Consider the following 22,794-nt stretch of genomic DNA (forward strand, 5'->3'; position numbering starts at 1 on the left):
GATTGCCCACTCCTGTTTATCTTACCGGCAGATACTAATTAAATGGCTCATCTGGGTCTGCCACCCTTATTAAAGACAACTACTTCACCCCAATCAGCTCCAATGGCTCAGCAATGCCATCTGCAGCAGTGGCCACTGTTGGAGTTGCACCTGAAGAAAGAGGACAGAGAGATGGGTGTGCACTCTCGCAGTAAGGTAAGTGGCTCAATTGGACTTCAGGTGGCCATTTGCCATCTTTCCTGCTGCTAAATTAATGGCATGGCGATAGGATGCTGTGCCACCTTCCTATACTATTTTGGCAGCCCTTCCCCTCTACGTCCCTGTAAACTTCGGTCAATATCTGATAGTGTGATGCTGCACTGCTTCCTGGAGGTGGGGAAGAGCTTCTCCAGTAAAGGGACAAGACTGATCTAAAGTTGAAGCAAGCTTTTACTTTACTCAAAGTTTAGTTTGATATTAGGATTAATGAAGATACTCTTAAAACAGGGAGATGGGAGTGACCTGTCAGGATGATCAGCAGTTGGAGGGGAGAGCTGCATGGATAAAACACCAACAGTGTGCTGGAGCATGAAGTAATTTGAGTATGGGGTATACCACACTGAAACCTGGTCCTCTGCCCATAACCTCCATATTGTCTTTTCCAGCGTGAGTGAAGCATGAACCCTCTCATTGTAATAAATTCCCAGAGTGGGATTCTAATCAAGGAGGAGAGGTCAATTACATGGTTATCACAAACTGCACTTTTATTACTTACTGTAGTTTGACCAGGGCTAGTCTGTATTGTAAGAACTACAATGGGCGGGATTCTCCGATAATGGGGCTAAGTGTTGACGCCATCGTAAAGAGAGAAGCGTTTTACGACGGGGTCATCTGCCACCGAGAATCAGCGATCCTGCGCTGCACAGGAGGCCAGCACGGCACTGGAGCGCTTCATGCACGGCCGGCACGGGTCAGCGCATGCATGCCACAGCCGGTGTGAGTTTGCGCATGCGCACCATGTCCGACACGAGTTCGCGCATGCGCGTGGGTTGCTTTCTCCATGCCGGCCACCGGGCAACATGGCGGAGCTCTGCGGGGGCCTGGCATGGAGGAACATAGGCCCCCCGGGATAAGCCCGCCCACTGATCGGTAGGCCCCAATGGCGGGCCTGGCCACCGTGTAGCCCCCCCCCCCCTCCCCCCCACCGGAGTCAGATCCCCCCTCCCCCACACCAGGACGTACCCCGCAGCATGAATGCCAAGGTCCCGCCAGGTAGGACCGCACGCAAACGTTGCCGGCGGGACTCGGGCGAACCCATGGGCATTCGGTCCGCGATTCGCCATGTCCCCCTGCTCCCCACCACACCCCCCCACCTGGTGATTCTCTGACCCGGTGCGGGTTCGGAGAATCCCGCCCAATATTCCAGGTTTGATGTACATGAAAGGTTCCTGTTTATAGACAAGTCACGGTGACTATCTTCTTACCGTGTAATGATGGGATCTATCGCGTGGTTTGGTCCAAAACAATGAAGCTTCCCTCTTCCACCCAGTCCGGTTCTTCCCTTTGGGTTTCTGAAACATGCATGGACAAGTTTACAGCTGCTACATCTAGAACATTAGTAACTAGACATTGTACTGTCAGCAAAGAGCTACATGAACCATATACAAATGCCAGAACACACAAGGTTGTTTCAATAGTAGGAGCAGGCACCAATCTCACATGCCCGAGAATGTCAATGCTGTACCCTGATGTCCCACAAGGGGGGAGCACTGGTAACACATAAAAACTTCCTTAACATGCAAAGGAGCTTCACTCGAAAGGTTCCAGAGATAAAGGGACTACAGATATGTGGACAGACAGAAGAAATTGGCATTATTCCCTTTAGAGCATAAAAAGTGAAGAGGAGATTTAAAATCACAAATAGTTTTCAAATGTAAATAACAAGAAAGTAATTTCTCTGGCAGGAGGGTGAGGAACCAGAGCATAAAAAATGAAGGGAGGGCAGCACGGTGGTGCAGTGGTTAGCACTGCTGCCTCACAGCACCAAGAATCCGGGTTCGATCCCAGCCCCGGGTGACTGTCCATGAGGAATTTGCACATTCTCACCGTGTCTGCGTCGGTCTCACCCTGTTATGGGCCAGGGTTTAGAGAACAGCAAAGTATATCATGGATTTCACCTCACCTACAACTGTTTATAGATTTTGGTTACGAAGAGCACAAGGGCCTGTCTTTCACGTGTTATTCAACAGAGGCCTTAAGCACTTTTAATCAAAACCAAAGTTTATTCTACGAATTCAGTTAACATTTTATAAACACACAGTAAACATTTTTATCAGCTACAAACATAAATACCCCACACAGCTACAGTACTCTATAGTTAACCCTTAATAACTCCCCTTTACTATTTCACTGAAGTAACAACATCCATAAAGCATCCCTTTACCACAAATCAGTAGGTTTGAATTCCTTCCAGAACAGTTATTACTTTGAAGTTATCAAGTGATTCGGAGACATCTTTTTAACTTGCAGAGAGAGAGACTCCAAGATCCTTGTAGTCTGAATACAGCTTCCAACTGTCTAAACCGAAAGTAAAACTCAGAGCCACAAACACCTTCCAGCTCAAAATGAAAGTAAAAACCAGAGCAATCGCCCAGCTCCACCCAGACAATGACATTACTGCCGCCATTTGAGAAGACAAACATTTCTTATAGGGACAGTCTCATGACAACCCCCACAACCCAAAGATGCGCAGGGTAGGTGGATTAGCCTTAATTGGAAAATATCGCTTAATTGGAAAAAAATGGTACTCTAAGGGCGCAATTCTCCGCTCCCCACGCCGGGTGGGAGAATCGCGGGAAGGCCCCCCGACTAATTTCATGCCCCCTGGCACCCCACGCAATTTTCCCACCCACCGCTCAGAAGAATTGGCGCTCGCCGTTTTTCACGGCGACCGGCGATTCTCCGACCGGGATGGGCCGAGCGTCCTGCCGATCGCGACCGTTTCACGATGGCGGCAACCACACCTGGTCGCTGCCGTTGTGAAATCGCCGTGAGATGCCCGTTTTGGGGCTTGTAGGGGGCCTGGTGGGGAATGAGCACCACGACTGTGCTCAGGAGGGGACAGGCCCGCGATCGGTGCCCACCGATCGTTGGGCCGGCGTCTCAATCGGACGCACTATTTCTTGCGGGGCAGCTGAGGGGAAGACGGCCACCGCGCATGCGTGGGTTCGAGCTGTCAGCCGTCGTGACGTCAGCCGCGCATGTGCAGGTTGGAGCCGGCCAACCTGCGCATGCGTGGCTGACGTCACATAGGCACCGCCGTCGCATCACTCTCGGCGCGCCGCCTTGACGCAAGCGTCAAGGCCCGGCAGCCGAGAGTTACGGAGCGCCGCTCTTAGCCCCCTGGGTGTGGGTGAATATGGTGAGAGGAGCGGCCTCCGAGGCCGTCGTGAAACTCGGCCGAGTTCACGACGGCCTTCACGATTTTTCCCGGGAGCGGAGAATTCCGCCCTGAATTTGTATTAAAACAAATTAAGGGAATTGCCAAAAAACAGAGGTACAATAAAGAGAATTATTTTATTCAGTGAGTTATAATGACCTGGAAAGCATTGTCTAAAAGTGCAGATCATAGAGTCATATAGCACATAAACAGACACTTCGGCCCACCATGTCTATGCTGACATTCAAATATCAATCTATACTAATTAACAATTTATATTTGTTCATAGGTGTTGGCGTCGCTGGCTGGGCCAGAATTTATTGCCTTCCCAGAGAACATTGAAGAGTCAACCACGTTGCTGTGGGTCTGGCTTCACATGTAGACCAGATCAGGTAAGGACGAAAGATTTCCTTCCCTAAAGGGCATTAGTGAACCAGATGTGTTTTTAATTGTTTTTTAAAAAATAAGTTACCTTTAGATTTCTAATTGCAGAGTTCTATTGAATGCAAATTTCACCATCTGTCATGGTGGGAGTTAAACTCTGGCTCTCTAGATCAGCGACAATATCACTATTCCACTGCCACCCCTAGCACTTAGTCCATAGCCTACTTTGTCTTGGTGATTTACGTGCTTGCCCAGATGCTTCTTGAATGTTGCGAGAGTACCTGCCTCCAACTCCCTCTCAGCCCCCTTATCTCCCCCCCTCACCCCCCGCTGCCACCTCAATCTTCCTTTAAAAAGTCGATGATCGGCTTCTACCTACAGGCAAACCCATCAACTTACCTTCTTAAGAAAAACTTCCAGCCTCAGGATTTCCACCAGGTCACTCACCCACATCCCCGCTTTCGGTGGCTCCGTGTCCCGCCACCCAAGCAAAATGCGTCTCTGGGCTATCAGGGAGGCAAAGGCCAAAGCATCGGTCTCTCTTGCTTCCTGGACTCCCGGGTCTTCCGACACCCCAAATATCACTACCCCTGGGCTCGGGACCACCTTTAACCCAAACCTCCGACATTACATCCGCAAACCCCTGCCAGAACCCCTTCAGTTTCCGACATGCCCGGAACATTTGGACATGGTTTGAAGGCCTCCCCGTGCACCGCCCACGCCTATCCTCTACTCCCTCAAAAAACCTACTCATCCGCGCCTCAGCCTTATGAGCCCTGTGAACTACTTTAAACTGAATAAGGCTGAGCCTTGCACATGACGAGGACGCATTCACCCTCCACAGGGCCTCTTCCCACGTCCTGGCCTCCACCTACAACCCCCCCCCCCCCCCCCCCCCCCCCGCCCCCACGTCCCCCAGCTCCTCCCCCCATTTCCTCTTAACATCTCCTATCGGGACTCCCTTCCAGTCCATCAGCTCCTTATAACCCTCGGACACCTTCCCCTCCCCATCCCCTCCCTCGACAGCACCTCATCCTGCAGCCCCAAGGGCGGCAACCTGGGAAAGGACGGCACCTCTCTCCTCAGAAATTCCCGGACCTGTAAGTACCTAAACTCATTCCCACTGGGCAGCTCATATTCCTCCTCCAGGTCCTCCAAGCTCGCAAAATTGCCCCCTACGAACATGTCCCCAAACCGTTCAATCCCTGCCTGCTGCCACCTTGGAAAGCTCAATTCCAGTATCCCCCCCACCCCTGTGTAGACCAGTGGTTGTCACAAATTGATGCCCACAGTGAGGCACCGTCCAATCTCATATGCTACCTCCACTGCCCCCAAACCCTCAAGACCAACACTACCACAGTGCTCGCAGAGTACCTGGCCAGCGAGAATGGCAGAACCGCCATCAACAATGCCCCTAAACCCGTTCCCCAGCAAGAGGCCACCTCCACCCACCCAACAAAGGGCAACAAAGAGATGGCACACCAGTTGAAAAATTACTTTGGATCTATGTTCACTAAGGCGGAAACAAATAACCTTCTGGAAATACTAGGGGACAGAGGGTCCAGCATGAGTAGGAGCTGAAGGAAATCCTTATTCAGAAAATTGTATTGAGGAAATTGATGGGATTAAAACTCAATAAGACTCCAGGGCCTGATGCTCTGCATCCCTGAGTATGTAAGGAAGTGGCCCTAGAAATAGTGGGCACATTGATGATCATATTCCAGCATTCTATAGACACTGGAAGAGTTCCAATGGACTGGAGGGTAGCTAATGTAACCTGACCTTTTAAAAAAGGAGGGAGAGAGAAAACAGAGAATTATAGACCGGTTAGCCTGACATCGGTGGTGGGGAAAATGTTGGAGTCAATTTTTAAGGATCAATTAACTGAGCATTTGGAAAGTGAGGACAGGTTTGGTCCAAGTCAGCATGGATTCACTAAAGGGAAATCATGCTTGGCAAATCTTCTGGACTTTTTTGAGGATGTGACCAGTAGAGTGAACAAGGGTGAACCAGTGGATGTTGTGCACATGGACTTTCAAAAGGCTATGGACAAGGTCCCATGCAAGTGATTAGTGAGCAAAATTAAAGCTCATGGTATTGGAGGTAGTGTATTGATGTGGATGGTGGACTGGTTGGCAGACAGGAAGTAGAGAGTGGGAATAAATGGGTCCTTTTCAAAGTGGCAGGCAGTGACTAGTAGGGTCACACAGGGTTCAGTGCTGATACCTCAGTTGTCCACAATATACATTAATGATTTGGACAAAGGAATTGCATGCAATATCTCCAAATTTGCAGACAACACTATGCTAGGTGGCAGTGTGTGCTGTGAGGAGGATGCAAAGAGGCTGCAGGGTGACTTGAACAGGCTGTCTGAGTGGGCAAATACTTGGCAAATGCAATATAATGTGGGTAAATGTGAGGTTATCCACTTTGGTGGCAAAAACAGGAAGTCAGATCATTATCCTAATGGTTGCTGTTTAGGAAAAGGGGAAGTGCAACGAGACCTGGGTGTCATGGTTAAAACAGTCACTGAAGGTTGGCATGCAGGTGCAGCAGGCTTGCTGGCCTTCGTAGCAAGAGGATTTGAGTATAGGAGGAGGGATGTCTTTCTGCAGGTATACAGGGCCTTGGTGAGGCCACACCTTGGGTACTGTGTGCAGTTTTGGTCTCCTAGTTTGAGGAAGGACACTGTTGCTATTGAGCGTGTCCAGCACAGGTTCACCAGACTAATTTCCAGGATGGTAGGACTGACATATGAAGAAAGACTGGATCGACTGGGCTTGTACTCACTGCAGCTTAGAAGAATGAGAGGGAATCTCATAGAAACATATAAAATCCTGATGGGACTGGACAGGGTAGATGCGGGAAGAATGTTCCCAATGGTGGGGGCATCCAGACTAAGGGTCACAGCCTAAGAATAAGGGGTAAGCCATTCAGGACTGAGATGAGGAAGAACTTCTTCTCTCAGAGAGTTGTGAACTTGTGGAGTTCTCTACCACAGAAAGCTGGTGGGGCCAGTTTGTTGGATATATTCAAGAGGGAGCTGAACGTGGCCTTTGCGGCTAAAGGGATCAAGGGGGAATGGAGAGAAAGCAAGAGTGGGATACTGAATTTGCATGATCAGCCATGACCATATTGAATGGTGGTGCACCTCAAAGGGTCGAATGGCCTACTCCTGCACCTATTTTCTATGTTTCTATTTTAGAAAATCACTCCTCACCAAGACCACGTATAATTACGGAAACGTTTCACTTCCACCACCATAGTCAGGAACAGCATCTTACAATTCATGGCAACCTTAAGAAGGTTAGAAAAATACTGCGGGTTTGTTGCAACACTAGATGACACCCTTTGTGATCGGCTGGTATGTGGACTCCGCAACGAAGCTACTTACTGTAAGCAACTTAACTTTCAAATCAGCTGTATAAATTGCCATATCAATGGAACTAGCAATAAAAGAGGCTTCGCAGATAGGAGCTGGAGTGAAGATGCACATGATGGAGATTGCCAAATCAAGTCTGCAACAGTATGACCATATCATCACTGTTCACAAGTTGGACACACAACGAGGGAATGCTAGGGTAGGGAAAATACGTGCAAGAACTGTGGCTAAAAAAGGGAATGTTGCCAAAGCATGCTGGTCACAGAAAATTTCACCAACACTGAGATGTATAAAATGAAGAAGATATCTAAGCCTACTAGTTGAGTCTACAAGATGGTGGTGGAGTTCAAGACCCCTCAGTAGTTGTTATACTTGAACAACTTCAAAAGCTGAAACTAGGCCCTTTTGATGGTATGGGGCGATCAACAACATTTCTGGATATTGCTAAAGCTTGATGGAAACCAAGTCAAAATGGATGTGGATACAGGAGCAGCTGTATCATTGATACTGGACACAAGCGATCACCAGAAGTTAAAGTATCTGCCATTAAAACCATAAAATCTTATCCTACAAACACAGAATATTTTGTACCACTGAATACAGTAGCACAGTGGTTAGCACTGTTGCTTCACAGGATCCCGGGTTTGATTCCCGGCTTTGATCCCTGTTTGTGCGGAGTATGCATATTCTCCCTGAGTCTGTGTGGGTTTCCTCCGGGTGCTCCGGTTTCCTCCCATAAGTCCCGAAAGACGTGCTGTTAGATAATTTGAACATTCTAAATTCTCCCTCTGTGTACCCGAATATGGCAACTAGGGGCTTTTCACAGTTACTTCATTGCAGTGTTAGTGTAAGCCTAATTGTGACAATAAAGGTTCCTATTATTATACATCTTGGTAAAAGTAGAAGTGAATGGGCAAACAGCGGAGTTGCCCCTCTATGTTGTCTGTGGGAACTTTCCTGCTTTATCTGGTAGAATGTGGTTGGGAAAAATTAAACTCATTTGGGGAGTGATAAATCAACTGGTTGATTCAAGGAATGACCTACAGCAACTTCTGGAAAAGTTCAAAAAGTTGTTTGAAAACTGTAAAAGTAAAACTGGGAAAATATGTCATTTGAAACATGGAAGTCATGCAATATCTGACCTCAGGTTACATGAGAGAATGTAGGGGAAAATCCCACGAAGGGTTAACAGCAGCTGCAAAAGAAGGTTTTGAAATACAGATAGCCTTTATCAGACAGGCGTTAAGAAAACAGCTAGTGACTATTCAAGCTGTAAAACTGATGCATGTCTTTTAAGTCACAGCAGATTGAACTTTTGGTTATATGGAAAAAAACAATATTTTGCACTTTCTTTGAAGTTAATTATATTAGTAAGCCGCTAAAAAAGAATTGCTAGGATCTTCAGTTGAATTGGGTGACAGATGTTTAGGTGTGAAATTCTGCTGACACCAGGTGAATACGGGAAGCTGGAGACAACGTGTCCACGGGAACACACGTTAGCCCCAAATTGGAGTCAGAGTTCTGAGCTAGGGGCACTATTTGGTAATAAAACAACTTTAGAAGTGACAGGAACCAGATTTAACACCCCTCTGGGATCAAAGCACTTTTGAACATCACAAGGGAAACAATGTAATCAGAGTTCGATGAGCTTAAGTCATGCTCAATATGAATACATAGTCGTGTTAGAAATAATTCAGATTAAAGGTACCTTGTACAATCAAGAGTAAAATAAAGTTACTTTACGATACTGTCATATAAACTTAATAACTGCTAGAAGGGGAATATAAACCCTAAAAAAGGGGACAACCAGCAGAGTCAGCTCTTATAGCACGGTCATGGGAAGAATACAACATAGCAGCAGGGTAGCATGGTGGTTAGCATAAATGCTTCACAGCTCCAGGGTCCCAGGTTCGATTCCCGGCTGGGTCACTGTCTGTGTGGAGTCTGCACGTCCTCCCCCTGTGTGCGTGGGTTTCCTCCGGGTGCTCCGGTTTCCTCCCACAGTCCAAAGATGTGCGGGTTAGGTGGATTGGCCATGCTAAATTGCCCGTAGTGTCCTAAACAAAAGTAAGGTTAAGGGGGGGTTGTTGGGTTACGGGTATAGGGTGGATACGTGGGTTTGAGTAGGGTGATCATGGCTCGGCACAACATTGAGGGCCGAAGGGCCTGTTCTGTGCTGTACTGTTCTATGTTCTATGTTCTATAGCAACCGAGCAGAACAGCGAATCCATCTGAGGAAGACCAAAAGTTAAAGAAGAGGGATTGTCAAGGTAGACCTGAAGGTCTTTTCAAACAACCAGGAGAATCAAGAAGCAAAATCTTTTTACTTTTCTGTAAAGACAGTGATTGCATCTTTTAAAAGAAAAAATATAATAATAAAATAACTTAAAAGTTTTAACCTGAAACAGCGGTCATTACAAAGTCTACTTTACTTACTTTGCAATGCGGGACCCAGGATCAATGCTACTAAGTGGTAAGTAGATACAATTCTTATATGAAGATATGGGTTATACTGGAGGATAACTTGAAAATATAGATTGACCCGAATAGCACCCACGTAAGTCTGCAGAGGAGTCAGGGAGTGAGAATCCCTGTTCACCATTTAGAATGTCTTATTGACCCTTTTTGGCATAGGGGGAATTCTAAGAATAGTGGTGAGTTTTTACTTCAAAACTCACTGGGCTCAATGACCGGAGTTGACGTCCAACTCAAAATTAAGACAAACAGTACGCAAAAATGTCTCAAAGTCAGAACTGTACCACATGCCATCAGGCCAAATGTCAAAGAAGAACTAGAAAGACCCGTTATCTTGAACCAGTTATTACAAGTGATTGGGCTACACCAATACTTCCTGTACTAAATAAAAATGCTCAGTAAGGATATGTGGAGATTTTAAGACACCAATAAACCCAGTGTGCAGATCACTATCCACTGCCCTCCATTGGATGAAATATTTGCAAGATTTGGCAGACTGGAGCAGGTCGTAAGTGACAATGGAACTTTATTCACTTTTAAGGAGTTTGAAGACTATTTAAAATGAAATGGTATACAGCACATCATGTCAGCTCCATACCATCCTGCAACAAGTGGATTGGCCGAGCGATTCATACAGTCATAAGGCATCAAAGGATCCAGGGACATTGTCAAGGCAAGTGAATAACTTCCTGATGTCATACAGGAGGTGAAACATAGGAATAATGGGACTTTTTCCGATTGGCAGGCAGTAACTGGTGGGGTACCGCAAGGATCTGTGCTAGGACCCCAACTGTTCGCATTATATATTAATGATTTGGATGAAGGAACTAAATATATTATCTCCACATTTGCAGATAATACAAAGTTGGGTGGGAGGGTGAGCTGTGAGGAGGATGCAGAGATAATTCAGCGGGATTTGGACAGGCTGAGTCACTGCGCATATGCATGGCAGATGCAGTTTAATGTGGATAAATTAGGTTATCCGCTTCAGAAGCAAAAATAGGAAAGCAAATTATTATTTGAATGGGTGTAAATTGAGAGAGGTGGATACTCAGCATGACTTTGGCGTCCTTGTACATGAGTTGCTGAAAGTTAGCGCGCAGTTACAGCAGGCAGTTAAGAAGGCAAATGGTATGTTGGCCTTCATAGCGAGAGGAATTGAGTATAGGAATAGAGATGTTTTACTGCAATTGTATAGGGCATTGGTGAGGCCACACCTGGAGTAGTGTGTGCAGTTTTGGTGTCCTTATCAGAGGAAGGATGTTCTTGCTATGGAGGGAATGCAGTGAAGGTTTACCAGGCTGATTACTGGGATGGCGGGACTGAGGAGAGATGAGGGGAGTCTAAGTCAGTTAGGATTATATTCACTGGAGTTCAGAAGAGTGAGAGGGAATCTCATGGAAACTTATACAACTCTAACAGAATTAGACAGGGTAGATTCAGAAAGAATGCTTCCGATGGTGGGGGGAGTCCAGAACTGGGGGTCATAGTTTGAGGAGAAGGAGTAAACCTTTTAGGACTGAGGTGAGGAGAAATTTCTTCACCCAGAGAGTGATGAATCTGTGGAATTCACTACCACAAAAGTAGTTGAGGCGAAAACGTTGTGTAATTTCAGGAAAGAATTAGATATAGCTCTTGGAGCTAAAGGGTCCAAGGGATATGGGGAAGGCTGGATCAGGGTATTGAATTTGATGATCAGCCATGATCATAATGAATAGCGACTTGAAGGGCCAAATGGCCTCCTGCTATTTCTATGTTCTATGTATATTTTTATGTATACCGAAACACCGCACAAGCAACAACACAGTTCACCAGCAGCGCTATTTTTCAAAAGAAAGCTAAGAACAAAGTTTGGCCTTTTGATACCACCTAATACTTCAGAGATTGCCAAAGGACAACAATAAGCACAGATTTCTTGGAGGGAACAAAACTCTAAAAGGCAAGTATTGACTCAAGGAGTGAGTGCTGGCAAGAAGCTACACTATCAGTAAGAAATGGGTACCTACTGTTATCCTAACAAAAACATGTCCAATATCATACATCATACAGACGGATGATGAGAGAGTTTGGCAATGTCATACTGACCAACTGCTAGCTTCACAAAGTGAAATCACTGGAACTTCCCAAGACATAGTTCCATCAGAAAATCTGAGCATGATACCTCTGAACAGAGGCCAAACGCAGAGACAACTTCAGATTCTGTTTCTGAAGAATCTTTAACACCAATGGAGAGGGACACTGAAGTAGCTTCACAGGAAGACGCTTCAAAGGTCTCGAGAGCCAAGTTCCAGAAAATCAACTCCAACCCAAAAGAAATAGACGTCCACCTGAGAGACTGTCTCTTAAAGTTGTATACATGTAAAAAGATAATGTTGCAAAGTAATGAATCTAATGTATAATTTGGTCTGTTGTTTAAACGTTAAGAAAAGTTATTGTTTGAACTAAAGAAGTAAAGGGGGAGGGATGTTATGTATTCAAATAATACATCCCAGCTGGTGGGATGTCACATGATCTGTAGTGACATCATCAGAGTGTTAGTGTGGGCTTTAGGTTTCCATCTTATATTGTATGAGGAACATCTCCAAAATAAATCTTCCATTGTGTTTGGAAAAAATCATGGCTGTGGCATCTCTATACCTTTTCTCTTATTTTGAGAATATAAAAATGCATGTATGCAACACTCCAGATTTGCAGTTAAAGTCACACAAATCAGTTCTACAGGGGTTCCCTGATTTTACAGAATGACATTGGGGGAACCTCTGTGAAAATACTTTGCTCAGTTAACAAAACAAAAGTGGTGATTGAGTAAAGGCATTATTTGTTTACAATCTGGAACAGATGAGTTGAAAATGATTTTCTCAACTCACTTGGTTAGAGATTCCTGAACCGCATCTTTGTCCTGGGATCCATCCTTTGCAGCAGCTTTCAATTTCGACAACCTGGAAAAGACAGCCACTGTGAACAACTTCTCCTTTGCATGGAACAATAATGTCCTACGTCCTTCTATGTGAAGGTGGATGAGATTGGGTTACTGGGCTTGAGACCATGTTATCATTCCCTGACACAATTAATTGCAACAAAAATGTTTTCTGGGTATCAGATTGCTCATTAGAGACTGATATTTGTAAACTAGTTTCTGCCTTGCCTCTAAAGTCGCTTGCTCTTTGATAATCCCAGGAAAGATTTCACATATAGGCACTCTTCATATGCCAGCCTTAGTAAGGCGCAAGTCCAGTCCAGTACTAGATTTTGTACAGTAACAGGAGAAGTAAAGCCTTCTAATCGGCATCTTCCAAGTGCAAGGGCAAATATGATGTGACTGAGATTAGCTACCTTTACATACATAAGGAATTAGACATTGGGCTCTCACAAATATTCAGAAGAAACTCAATATGCTTATTGGATGAGGGTGGTGATCCTTTTCCTCATGGATTCTGACATACTCCCGTACACTTTTAGCAGGCCTGGGCATATCCAGTCCCACAGAGCCGAATACAACGCAACTGGTAAACCATCACGTCCAGAGGTTCTACTCTTCTCGAAGGTCTCTGAGACCTTAGTCAGTTTATCCAGATTATTGATACATCCAGACTCTCCCATGTATTGTCATCTAAGAGCTCTTTGCTAGAGGGCAGGGAGGGCTGGGAGGCTGTGCTGTCTGTGGGCTTCATGTCACACAATCCAGCAGAAATTGATTTGCTGATCCTCGAAATGTCAGACTGTGATTGCCTTAATGAACTGATTTTTTTCCTCAGATAGATGATCACATAGATTTCTCCGTGTACCTTTGCTTTTGCTCCATTGAGATAATAGAGACAATGAGGCAGAGGCCGGGAGGATTTTCCTCCTCTGCTTTTGGTGAGCAGCAATGGCAGCAGCGGTGGAGAATCGAGGGGGGGGGTCCCCAAAAGGCTTTGTGACTAGTGGGATTTCTCCGCTCGATTGTCCCCACTCCCCAACAATGTCGTAATGGGGTTTCCTCCATGCAATGGTGGAAACCCCATTTAAATACTATAACAGCTGCTTAATGGGAATCCTCGCTGCATCGTGCCCCCATGTAGGGATTTCCCCCCACTCCCCTTTTACCGACATGGCACCATGTCAGCAGGATTTACCACAGGATTTGTAAAATGGGGAACTGACAAACGGCCCCCTCCAGGGGCACACAGGTAAATAGAGCCCCCTGTGGGGAGAGGGTGATACAAGGGCAGTATCCTAGCACAGACCACGGCACTGCTCAGGCAGTAACAGAGGCAGTGTCAGGGGGTGGGCATCCTTTGGGAGGTTGGTGGGGCAGGGGGGTGTGTTGGAATTTAGATTGGGGAAACCTTTTCAAAGGGCACCCCAATCTCTTGAAGGCCGACATTGCCAGTGGGACCCACCCCCAGGATTGTTTTTTGACCAAGTGTCAAAAAATATGGCGGAAAAAGCCGGTGGGCTACACTCTGCTTCTGTCACCTGAGTTGATACTTGGTCAAACAAATGGAAAATTCCATCCTCTGTAAATTGATATATGTCTAGGACTGTTAATCCCATAGAGAAATAACATATAATCCAACTTTACCCAATAGAGTGATCATCTCCTGCTGTTTCAGCTGTGTAAGTAGGAGGGGCGTACCCATCAAATTTAATCTGCAAAAGAAATTCATTAAAAAATTCAGGAAATATTTGAAATAATAAATTGGTGCAATCATTCTTATTTGGGGCAGAGATTTTCTTTGTGCTGTCCCTTGTTTTTAGAATCCCATCAAGCTGTGCCTCGGCTCCCACCCACCATTTCCAGTTGCATCAGGGATGACTCTGGCCTTCAGTAAGCTATTCAGGTGTGATGGGCATCATCAGGAAAGACCTTGGAGACAGTTCAGAGAAAGATCACTAGAATGAACGCCGGTAAGAGGGGTTGTCTTTTGAGTAAAGGTTAAAAAGATTGGGACTCTACTCATTGGAATTTAGAAGAATGAGAGATGATCTCATTGAAACCTATAGGATTCTTAAGGGGTTTGACAGGGTAAATGCTGAGAGGATGTTTCCCCTCATGGGAGAGTCTAGGACCAGAGGGCATAGTCTCAGTATAAAGGGGTGCCAATTTAAGACTGAGATGAGGAGGAATTTCTTCTCTCAGAGGGTTGTGAGCCTTGGAAACTCTTTGCCAACAGAGTCCTTTTGTGTATATTTAAGGCAGAAATAGGTAGATTTTTGATTAGTAAGGGAATCAAGGAAGAGCAGGAAAGTGGACGTGAGGAATGTCAGATGAGCCATGACCCCATTGAATGGTGGAGTAGGCTCGAGGGGCCAAGGGGCCTAATCCTGCCGTTATTTATTACGGTCTTATGATTTTGTCCATATTCTGAATTATATACATGCACTTTCCAACACAGTTCCTCAAATGATGTAGAAAATGCAAGTCTGGCTGGTGTTTGCCTCTTTAGTAGATCTGGGACAGGGGCCAATTATGTCACTTCTCTGGGGCTGGTTTAGCACAGGGCTAAATAGCTGGCTTTAAAGCAGACCAAGGCAGGCCAGCAACACGGGTTCAATTCCCGTACCAGCCTCCCCGAACAGGGGCCGGAATGTGGCGACTAGGGGCTTTTCACAGTAACTTAATTGAAGCCTACTTGTGACAATAAGCAATTTTCATTTCATGAGGAGAACATAAACCAGAGATTGGACCATTGTGGTGTCATTAAATGGCCCCCATAGATCCCCTTGCATTCAGTTACTGTATCCATTCCTACCAGGGAATCCTTGCTCTCTCTATAATCTCCTCAAGCCCTACAACAAATCAAGATCTTGGTACTCTTGAATTTGGGTCTCCTGTGCATTATGGTTTTAGTAATTTCAGTTTTGGCATTAGACCTTCAGCTGCCTTGGTCCTAAAGTCTGGAATTCTCTCCCTAATCTCTCTTCATCGGTTTCCTTTGTTAAGGTATTTCATAAAACCCACTTCTTTGACTAGGTACCTAATATCTTCTTACTTGGCTCTGCATCAAATTTTGTTTGATAACCTTCCTGCCAAATGCTCTGGAATGTTTCATTACATTAAAGATGCAGTAAGTTATTGATGTTGGGTTAGAAATAAATTAGTTATAGTAAAGGAGAAAGAAGGTCTCCTATGCTGTTTCTCCCCTATGCTATTAGGGGAGGCATTGGTGTAACGGTATTGTCACTGGATTAGTAATCCAGAGACCCCCAATAATGCTCTGGGGACTTGGGTTCAAATCCCATCCATGGCAGATGGTGAAATTTGAATTCAATAAAAATCTGGAATTGAAAGTCTAATGATACCATGAAACTATATGTTCTAAAAATCCATCTGGTTCACTAATGTCCTTTAGGGAAGGAAATCTGCCGTCTTTTCCTGGTCTGGCCTGATATCACAGAATTTACAGAGCAGAAGAAGGCCAATTGGCCCATCGAGTCTGCACCGACCCTTGGAAAGAGCACCCTACTTAAGCCCACACCTCCACCCTATCCTAGATGTTTTTTGGACGCTAAGGGTCAATTAGCATGGCCTATCCACCTAACCTGCACATCTTTGGACTGCGGGAGGCAACCGGAGCACCCGGAGGAACCCAAGCAGACACGGGGGAAACGTATAAACTCCACACAGACCGCCACCCGAGGCCAGAATTAAACCCGGGACCCTAATGCTGTGGCACCATGCGGCCTTCCACATGTGACTCCAGACTCACAGCAATATGGTTGACTCTTAAATGCTCTCTGGATGGCAATAAATGCTGGTCCAGCCAGCGATGCCCACATCCATTGAAGGAATAATAGACAGACTGAACTGATTTGGACTGGGTCACTGAGTTAGGCAGTAAGAGACTACACACAGACTGGAATCATTTGAAAAAGTTATGCCTCGTAAAGTTAATAGAATGTTTGGAACGACATTCTCTGGATTAAAACCATTTCTCTTTCCAATTTATAGAAATGACCTGCACTTGGAAGCATGGGAAGCATACCAAAACTGATTGATGAGACAAAGAATGAGTGGTTAATAATGAAGATGAGTGCACAGAGATCAGGAAGTTACAGGATAACAGGTTGGACAGGTGAACACCAGAGAAGTGCGAGGTGGTATACGTTGGGAAGAAGCAGAAAGACTGAAGGGGTTCAGATATACTAACATTTACACTATACTAACAGTGGGAGGACAAATGGTTCAAACTGTTTGAAACAAAATAGATGAGATCCTAGGTTTTAGAAGTAAAGAAGTTATGTTAAACTGGGACAAATCAATGGTTAGAATTCATAGAAGCCCTGCAGTGCAGAAAGAGGCCATTCCACCCATCGAGTCCACACTGAGCTTCTGAAAGAGCACCCTACCTACCCACTGAGAGATCAGAATTGGTGTCACTTTATTAAAAATTCATTCACAGGATGTGGATGTCGCTGGCTGGGCCAGCATTTATTGCCCATCCCTGAGGACAGTTAAGAGGTGACTACATAGTTGGAGTCATATGTAGGGTAAGGACAACAAATTTCCTTCCCTAAAAGCCATTAGTGAACGTGCTGGGTTTTTAACGCCAATTGACAATGGCTTCATAGTCATCATTAGACTTTAATTCCAGATTTTTTTCTTGAATTCAAATTTCACCAACTGCCCTGGAGGGATTCAAACCCAGGTTCCCATAGCATTGCCCTGTATCTCTGAAGTACCATTCTAGTGAATATACTATTACACCTATGCCACGGTGTTGCATTTGAACGCCTAACTTGGAAGCTGCCAGTTAAAAGCCTCCTCTGGGGGTCCCATCCAGTTAGGGACTCAAAGTCAGGAAATTCTTTCTGCACAATCTGTGATTAGGGCTACTGGCTGCCCTTCCAGTGTTGGGCAGCACCATGGAGGCACCTTCTGTAACAGAGCATTGGCTGCCATTGCAGCATCAGTCTCCTTGAAGTGGCTGAAAAGCATGCTGTCTGTTTGGGAAGATCTGAACATGGCGAAGAATTCAAATCGGAACAAAATAGAAGATCAAAGATAGGTGGGAGCTCAGAAGAGATTTGCTGACCTTTGTTCAGTCCTCAAGCTTGACCCCAACCTTCCTGCTGCTTGTCATTTCAACCTACCATTTTGCTCTCAGGCCCACCTGTCCATCCTTGTCCTGCTGCAATGTTCCAGTAAAACCCAATGCAAACTGGAGGAATATCACCTCATCTTCCCATTAGGCACGTTACAGCCTCCTGGACTTAATCATCACTTCCTCCATATTGACCCTTATTTTTGTTCTAATTAATTTTTTCAATAACCCGTCCCCCTCCAGGGCCAACTGCCACTTATGCTCCATTCTGTTTCAGAGAGCACTGACCGTTCTTCTTTCAATAACACATTCAGCTATCTTACCTTTATGCCGCTGTCTGCTCCTTCTTTAGTCTTTTTAAAAATAAATTTAGAGTGCCCAATTATTTTTTTCCAATTAAGGGCCAATTTAGCGTGGCCAATCCACCTATCCTGCACATCTTTGGGATGTGGGGGTGAAACCCACGCAGACACGGGGAGAATGTGCAAATTCCACACGGATAGTGACCCAGGGCCGGGATTCGAACCCGGGTCCTCAGCGCCGTCGGCAGCAATGCTAACCACTGTGCCACCGTGCTGCCCTCACCTTCTTTAGTCTTTAACGTACCTTTGACTTGTCCCAAAGCCACTGATGTATATATTGTATATATAGGATGTTGATATAGGTGTTTTACGGTAAGGCCCCTGTACTACAGGTACGGGGGTGGATCCCTGCCTGCTGGCTCCACCCAGTATGCGGAGTATAAATATGTGTGCTCCCCGTATAGCAGCCATTTCGTCAGCTGCTGTAGGAGGCCACACATCTCAGTGTAATTAAATCCTACTCTTGTCTTTGCGTAATTGATAGTCCATCAATTTATTACACTGAGATTTTTCAGTGATGGACCTCCGCATCAAGCCGGATCACCTGCAGTTGCATCTTCAAGCAGACAATGCCAAAAAGGACCTTGAACATTGGCTAGCCTGCTTTGAAGCGTACATTGGGTCTGCGCCAGACACAATTCCAGAAGCACAGAAGATCCAGATCCTTTACATGCAGCTGAGCTCCAACGTCTTTCCACTCGTCCAGGACGAGCCGACCAACACAGAGGCCATGGCACTACTGAAGGAAAATTACACTCAGTGGACTACCAACATCTACGCCAGGCACCTCCTCTCCACGCGACGCCAACTTCTCGGTGAGTCGGTGAAAGATTTCTGGCGCACCCTGCTTGCCCTAGTTAGAGACTGAGACTGTCAGGCCGTTTCGGCCACGGAACACTCGAATTTGCTAATGAGAGACACATTTGTTACGGGCATAGGGTCTGACTACATCTGCCAGCGCCTCTTAGAGGGGGCCCGCTCGACCTAGCACTCTCACTTACAGTCGCATCATGCAACATTCAGGCCTATGCCCCCGACTGCGCGGCCCACCCACCCGCTTGGCATCGTGGACTCCGCAGGCGGCCGCCCCATCGTGGACCCCATCAGCGACCGCCCTCAGCCAACCCCACGCCTGTGCCGCGCGGCAGCCAACCAACCCCGGGGGGCTCAAATACTACTTCTGTTTGCAGTCAAAACTTCCCCGGCATCGCTGCCCAGCGTGGAGCGCCCTCTGCAAGGCCTGTGGCAAGAAGGGACATTTCACTGCAGTGTGCCAGGCCCGCTCAATTGCCGCTATTGTCCCGGCAACCCCCATGAGCAGCCAGTGGGCGCTGTCATCTTCCCCTCCTTGGACCCTGTGGACGCCGTCATCTTGCTCGACTCGCAACACGTGCGGCCCATGGGCGCCACCATCGTGTTCCTCCCAGGACCAACAGGCACCACCATCTTGCCTCCCCCACGACACGTGTAGCCCCAGGGCGCCGCCATCTTGCCTCCCCCACGACACGTGCGGCCCGTTGGCACTGCCAAATTACCCGACTCGGGACCCCTGCGCATTGGGCACCTCATCTGGCCGCTCATCGCCTGCAACTGCCGACGACCAGCCGCGTCTCGCCTCGGTCACGATTGATCAGTCTCGGCCACACAACCTCGCGACTGCTTCAACTAAAGTGAAGGTCAACGGGCACGAGATCTCCTGCCTGCTGGACTCCGGGAGCACTGAGAGCTTCATTCACCCCGATACGGTAAGGCACTGCTCCTTGTGTATGCCGAGTGGCAGCCAACCAACCCCGGGGGGCACAAATGCTACTTCTGTGGGCAGTCAAAACACGTCCAACAGCGCTGCCCGGCGCAGAGCGCCCGTTAACCAGAGAATCTTCCTGGCCTCCGGATCCCACTCCGTGGCGATCCGGGTGGCGATCCGGGGGTACTGCATCGACACTCTCACTGTCCAAGGTGTGGAGTTCAGCAGCTTCCGCCTCTACGTCCTCCCCAACCTCTGCACTGCCTTGCTACCTGGCCTGGACTTCCAGTGCAATCTCCAGAGCCTAACCCTGAAATTTGGGGCCCCTACCACCCGTTACCGTGTGCAGCCTCGCGACCCTTAAGGTCGACCCACCTTCCCTTTTTGCAAACCTAACCCCGGATTGCAAACCCGTCGCCACCAGGAGCAGATGGTACAGCGCCCAGGACAGGACCTTCATCAGGTCTGAAGTCCAGTGGCTGCTTTGGGAAGGCATCATCAAAGCCAGCAACAGCCCCTGGAGAGCCCAAGTGGTAGTGGTCAAAACTGGGGAGAAAAACAGGATGGTCGTTGACTACATGTCAGACCATCAATCGGTACATGCAGCTCGACGTGTACCCCCTCCCACGCACATCTGATATGGTCAATCAGATTGCACAGTATCGGGTCTTCTCAATGATTGACCTAAAATCTGCCTACCACCAGCTCCCCATCCACTAGGCGGACTGCCCATACACTACGTTAGAAGGAGACGGCCGCATTTACCACTTTCTTAGGGTTCCCTTCAGCATCACCAACGGGGTCTCGGTCTTCCATGGGAGATGGACCGAATGGTTGACAGGTACGGACTGCAGGCCACTTTTCCGTACCTGAACAAAGTCACCATCTGCGGCCACGATCAGCAGGACCATGACGCCAACCTTGCCAAATTTCTCCACATCGCCACTCTCCTCAATAAGGAGAAGTGTGTGTTCAGCGCGAACCAATTAGCCATCCTCGGCTAGGTGCACAGAACGGAGTTCTGAGGCCCAGCCCCGATCGCATGCGCCCCCTCATGGAACTCCCCCTCCCCCACTGCCCCAAGGCCCTCAAACGATTCCTGGGGTTCTTTTCATATTACGCCCAGTGGGTCCCAAACTATGCGGACAAGGCCCGCCCACTCATTCAATCCACTGTTTTTCCTCTGACTGCCGAGGCTCACCAGACCTTTAACCGTACCAAGGCCAACATCGCCAAGGCCACAATGCACGTGGTCAACGAGACGTTACCATTCCAAGTCGAGAGCGATGCATCAGATGTCGCTCTGGCCGCCACCCTCAACCAGGCAGGCAGGCCCGTAGCATTCTTTTCCTGCACCCTCCATGCCTCCGAAATTTGGCACTCCTCCATCGAAAAAGAGGTCCAAGCCATCATTGAAGCTGTGCGGCATTGGAGGCATTACCTGGCCGGCAGGAGATTCACTCTCCTCACTGACCAATGGTCGGTTGCCTTCATGTTCAACAACACACAGCGGGGCAAGATCAAAAACGATAAAATCTTGAGGTGGAGGATCGAGCTCTCCACCTACAACTACGAGATTTTGTATCACCAGATAAGCTCAACGAGCCCCCCGATGCCCTATCCCGAGATATATGTGCCAGCGCACAGGTGGACCGACTCCGGACACTGCATGACAACCGCTGTCACCCAGGCGTCACACGTTTTTACCATTTCATCAAGGCCCACAACCTGCCCTACTCCATCGAGGAAGTCAGGGCTATCACCAGAGACTGCCAGGTCTGCGCGGAGTGCAAACCGCACTTCTACTGGCCAGACCGTGCGCGTTTGGTGAAGGCCTCCCGCCCCTTCGAAAGCCTCAGCGTTGACTTCAAAGCCCCCCCCCCCCCTCCAGCCGCAACACGTACTTTCTCAGTGTGGTCGATGAATATTCCCGATTCCCCTTTTCCGTCCCATGCCCTGACATGACGTCTGCCACATCATCAAAGCCCTCAACACCATCTTCGCTCTGTTCGGTTTCCCCGCATACGTCCACAGCGACCGGGGATCCTCATTCATGAGCGATGAGCTGCGCCAGTACCTGCTCAACAGGGGCATCGCCTCGAGCAGGATGACCAGCTACAGTCCAGAAATCTCCTGGCCTACTGCTGGCAGGAGGTCCTCCCCGACACACTTCACTCCATTCGGTCGCTCCTGTGCACCGCGACTAATGAAACCCCCCCCCATGAACGTCTCTTTGCCTTCCCTAGGAAGTCCACCTCCGGGGTTTTGCTCCCGACATGGCTGGCAGCTCCAGAACCCGTTCTCCTCCGTAGACACATTTGACTCCACAACGCGGACCCGTTGGTTGAGAGGGTCCATACTTCACGCCAACCCGCAGTACGTTTACGTAGCGTACCCGACGGCCGCCAAGACACAGTCTCCCTCAGGGACCTGGCACCAGCTGGTTCCACACACACCCCCACTCCACCCCGACGCCACCCTCCCTTCCCCCGGCACACCCCACCGCAGCCCCCTCTCTGGGACAATCCGTCCTCCCCTTGCTCACACCCGAGGCTGAAGGGGATTTTGACACATTCCCGGAGTCACCGAAGACAAAGCCGCCACCCGGGTTGCGACCAGCACTGCGGCACTCTCGATGACAGATCAAGGCACTGGACAACCTGATTTTGTAATATTACCTGTACTTTTAAAACACAACTTTCTGTATATAGTTCTCCACCACCCTCGCTGGACACATTTTTTTTAACAGGGGGTGAATGTGGTAGTCGCCACTGATGTATATATTGTACGTATAAGATGTTGATATAGGTGCTTTACGGTAAGGCCCCTGCACTACAGGTACAGGGGTAGATCCCTGCCTGCTGGCTCAGCCCAGTAGGTGGAGTATAAATATGTGTTCTCCCCGAACAGCAGCCATTTCGTCAGCTGCTGTAGGAGGCCACACATCTCAGTGTAATAAAGCCTCGATTACATCCTACTCTCGTCTTTGCGTAATTGATAGT

The 22,794-nt window shown here is 47.7% G+C and overlaps 1 protein-coding gene across 1 annotated transcript in view; it reads right to left on the reverse strand.

Annotated features, from left to right (window-relative positions):
- The window catches only part of trpm2 (transient receptor potential cation channel, subfamily M, member 2), a 254,653-nt gene that overhangs the window by 30,754 nt on the left and 201,105 nt on the right, over positions 1 to 22,794 (reverse strand). The window contains exons 29-31 of the mRNA XM_038790260.1: positions 14,224 to 14,291; positions 12,527 to 12,598; positions 1,464 to 1,550 (exon numbers count right to left, since the gene is read on the reverse strand). Of these exons, the coding sequence (XP_038646188.1) occupies positions 1,464 to 1,550; positions 12,527 to 12,598; positions 14,224 to 14,291 (227 nt within the window). The remainder of the gene's footprint in view (positions 1 to 1,463; positions 1,551 to 12,526; positions 12,599 to 14,223; positions 14,292 to 22,794) is intronic.

This window comes from Scyliorhinus canicula, chromosome 2, assembly GCF_902713615.1.
Source record: "Scyliorhinus canicula chromosome 2, sScyCan1.1, whole genome shotgun sequence".
Classification (NCBI taxonomy): domain Eukaryota; kingdom Metazoa; phylum Chordata; class Chondrichthyes; order Carcharhiniformes; family Scyliorhinidae; genus Scyliorhinus; species Scyliorhinus canicula.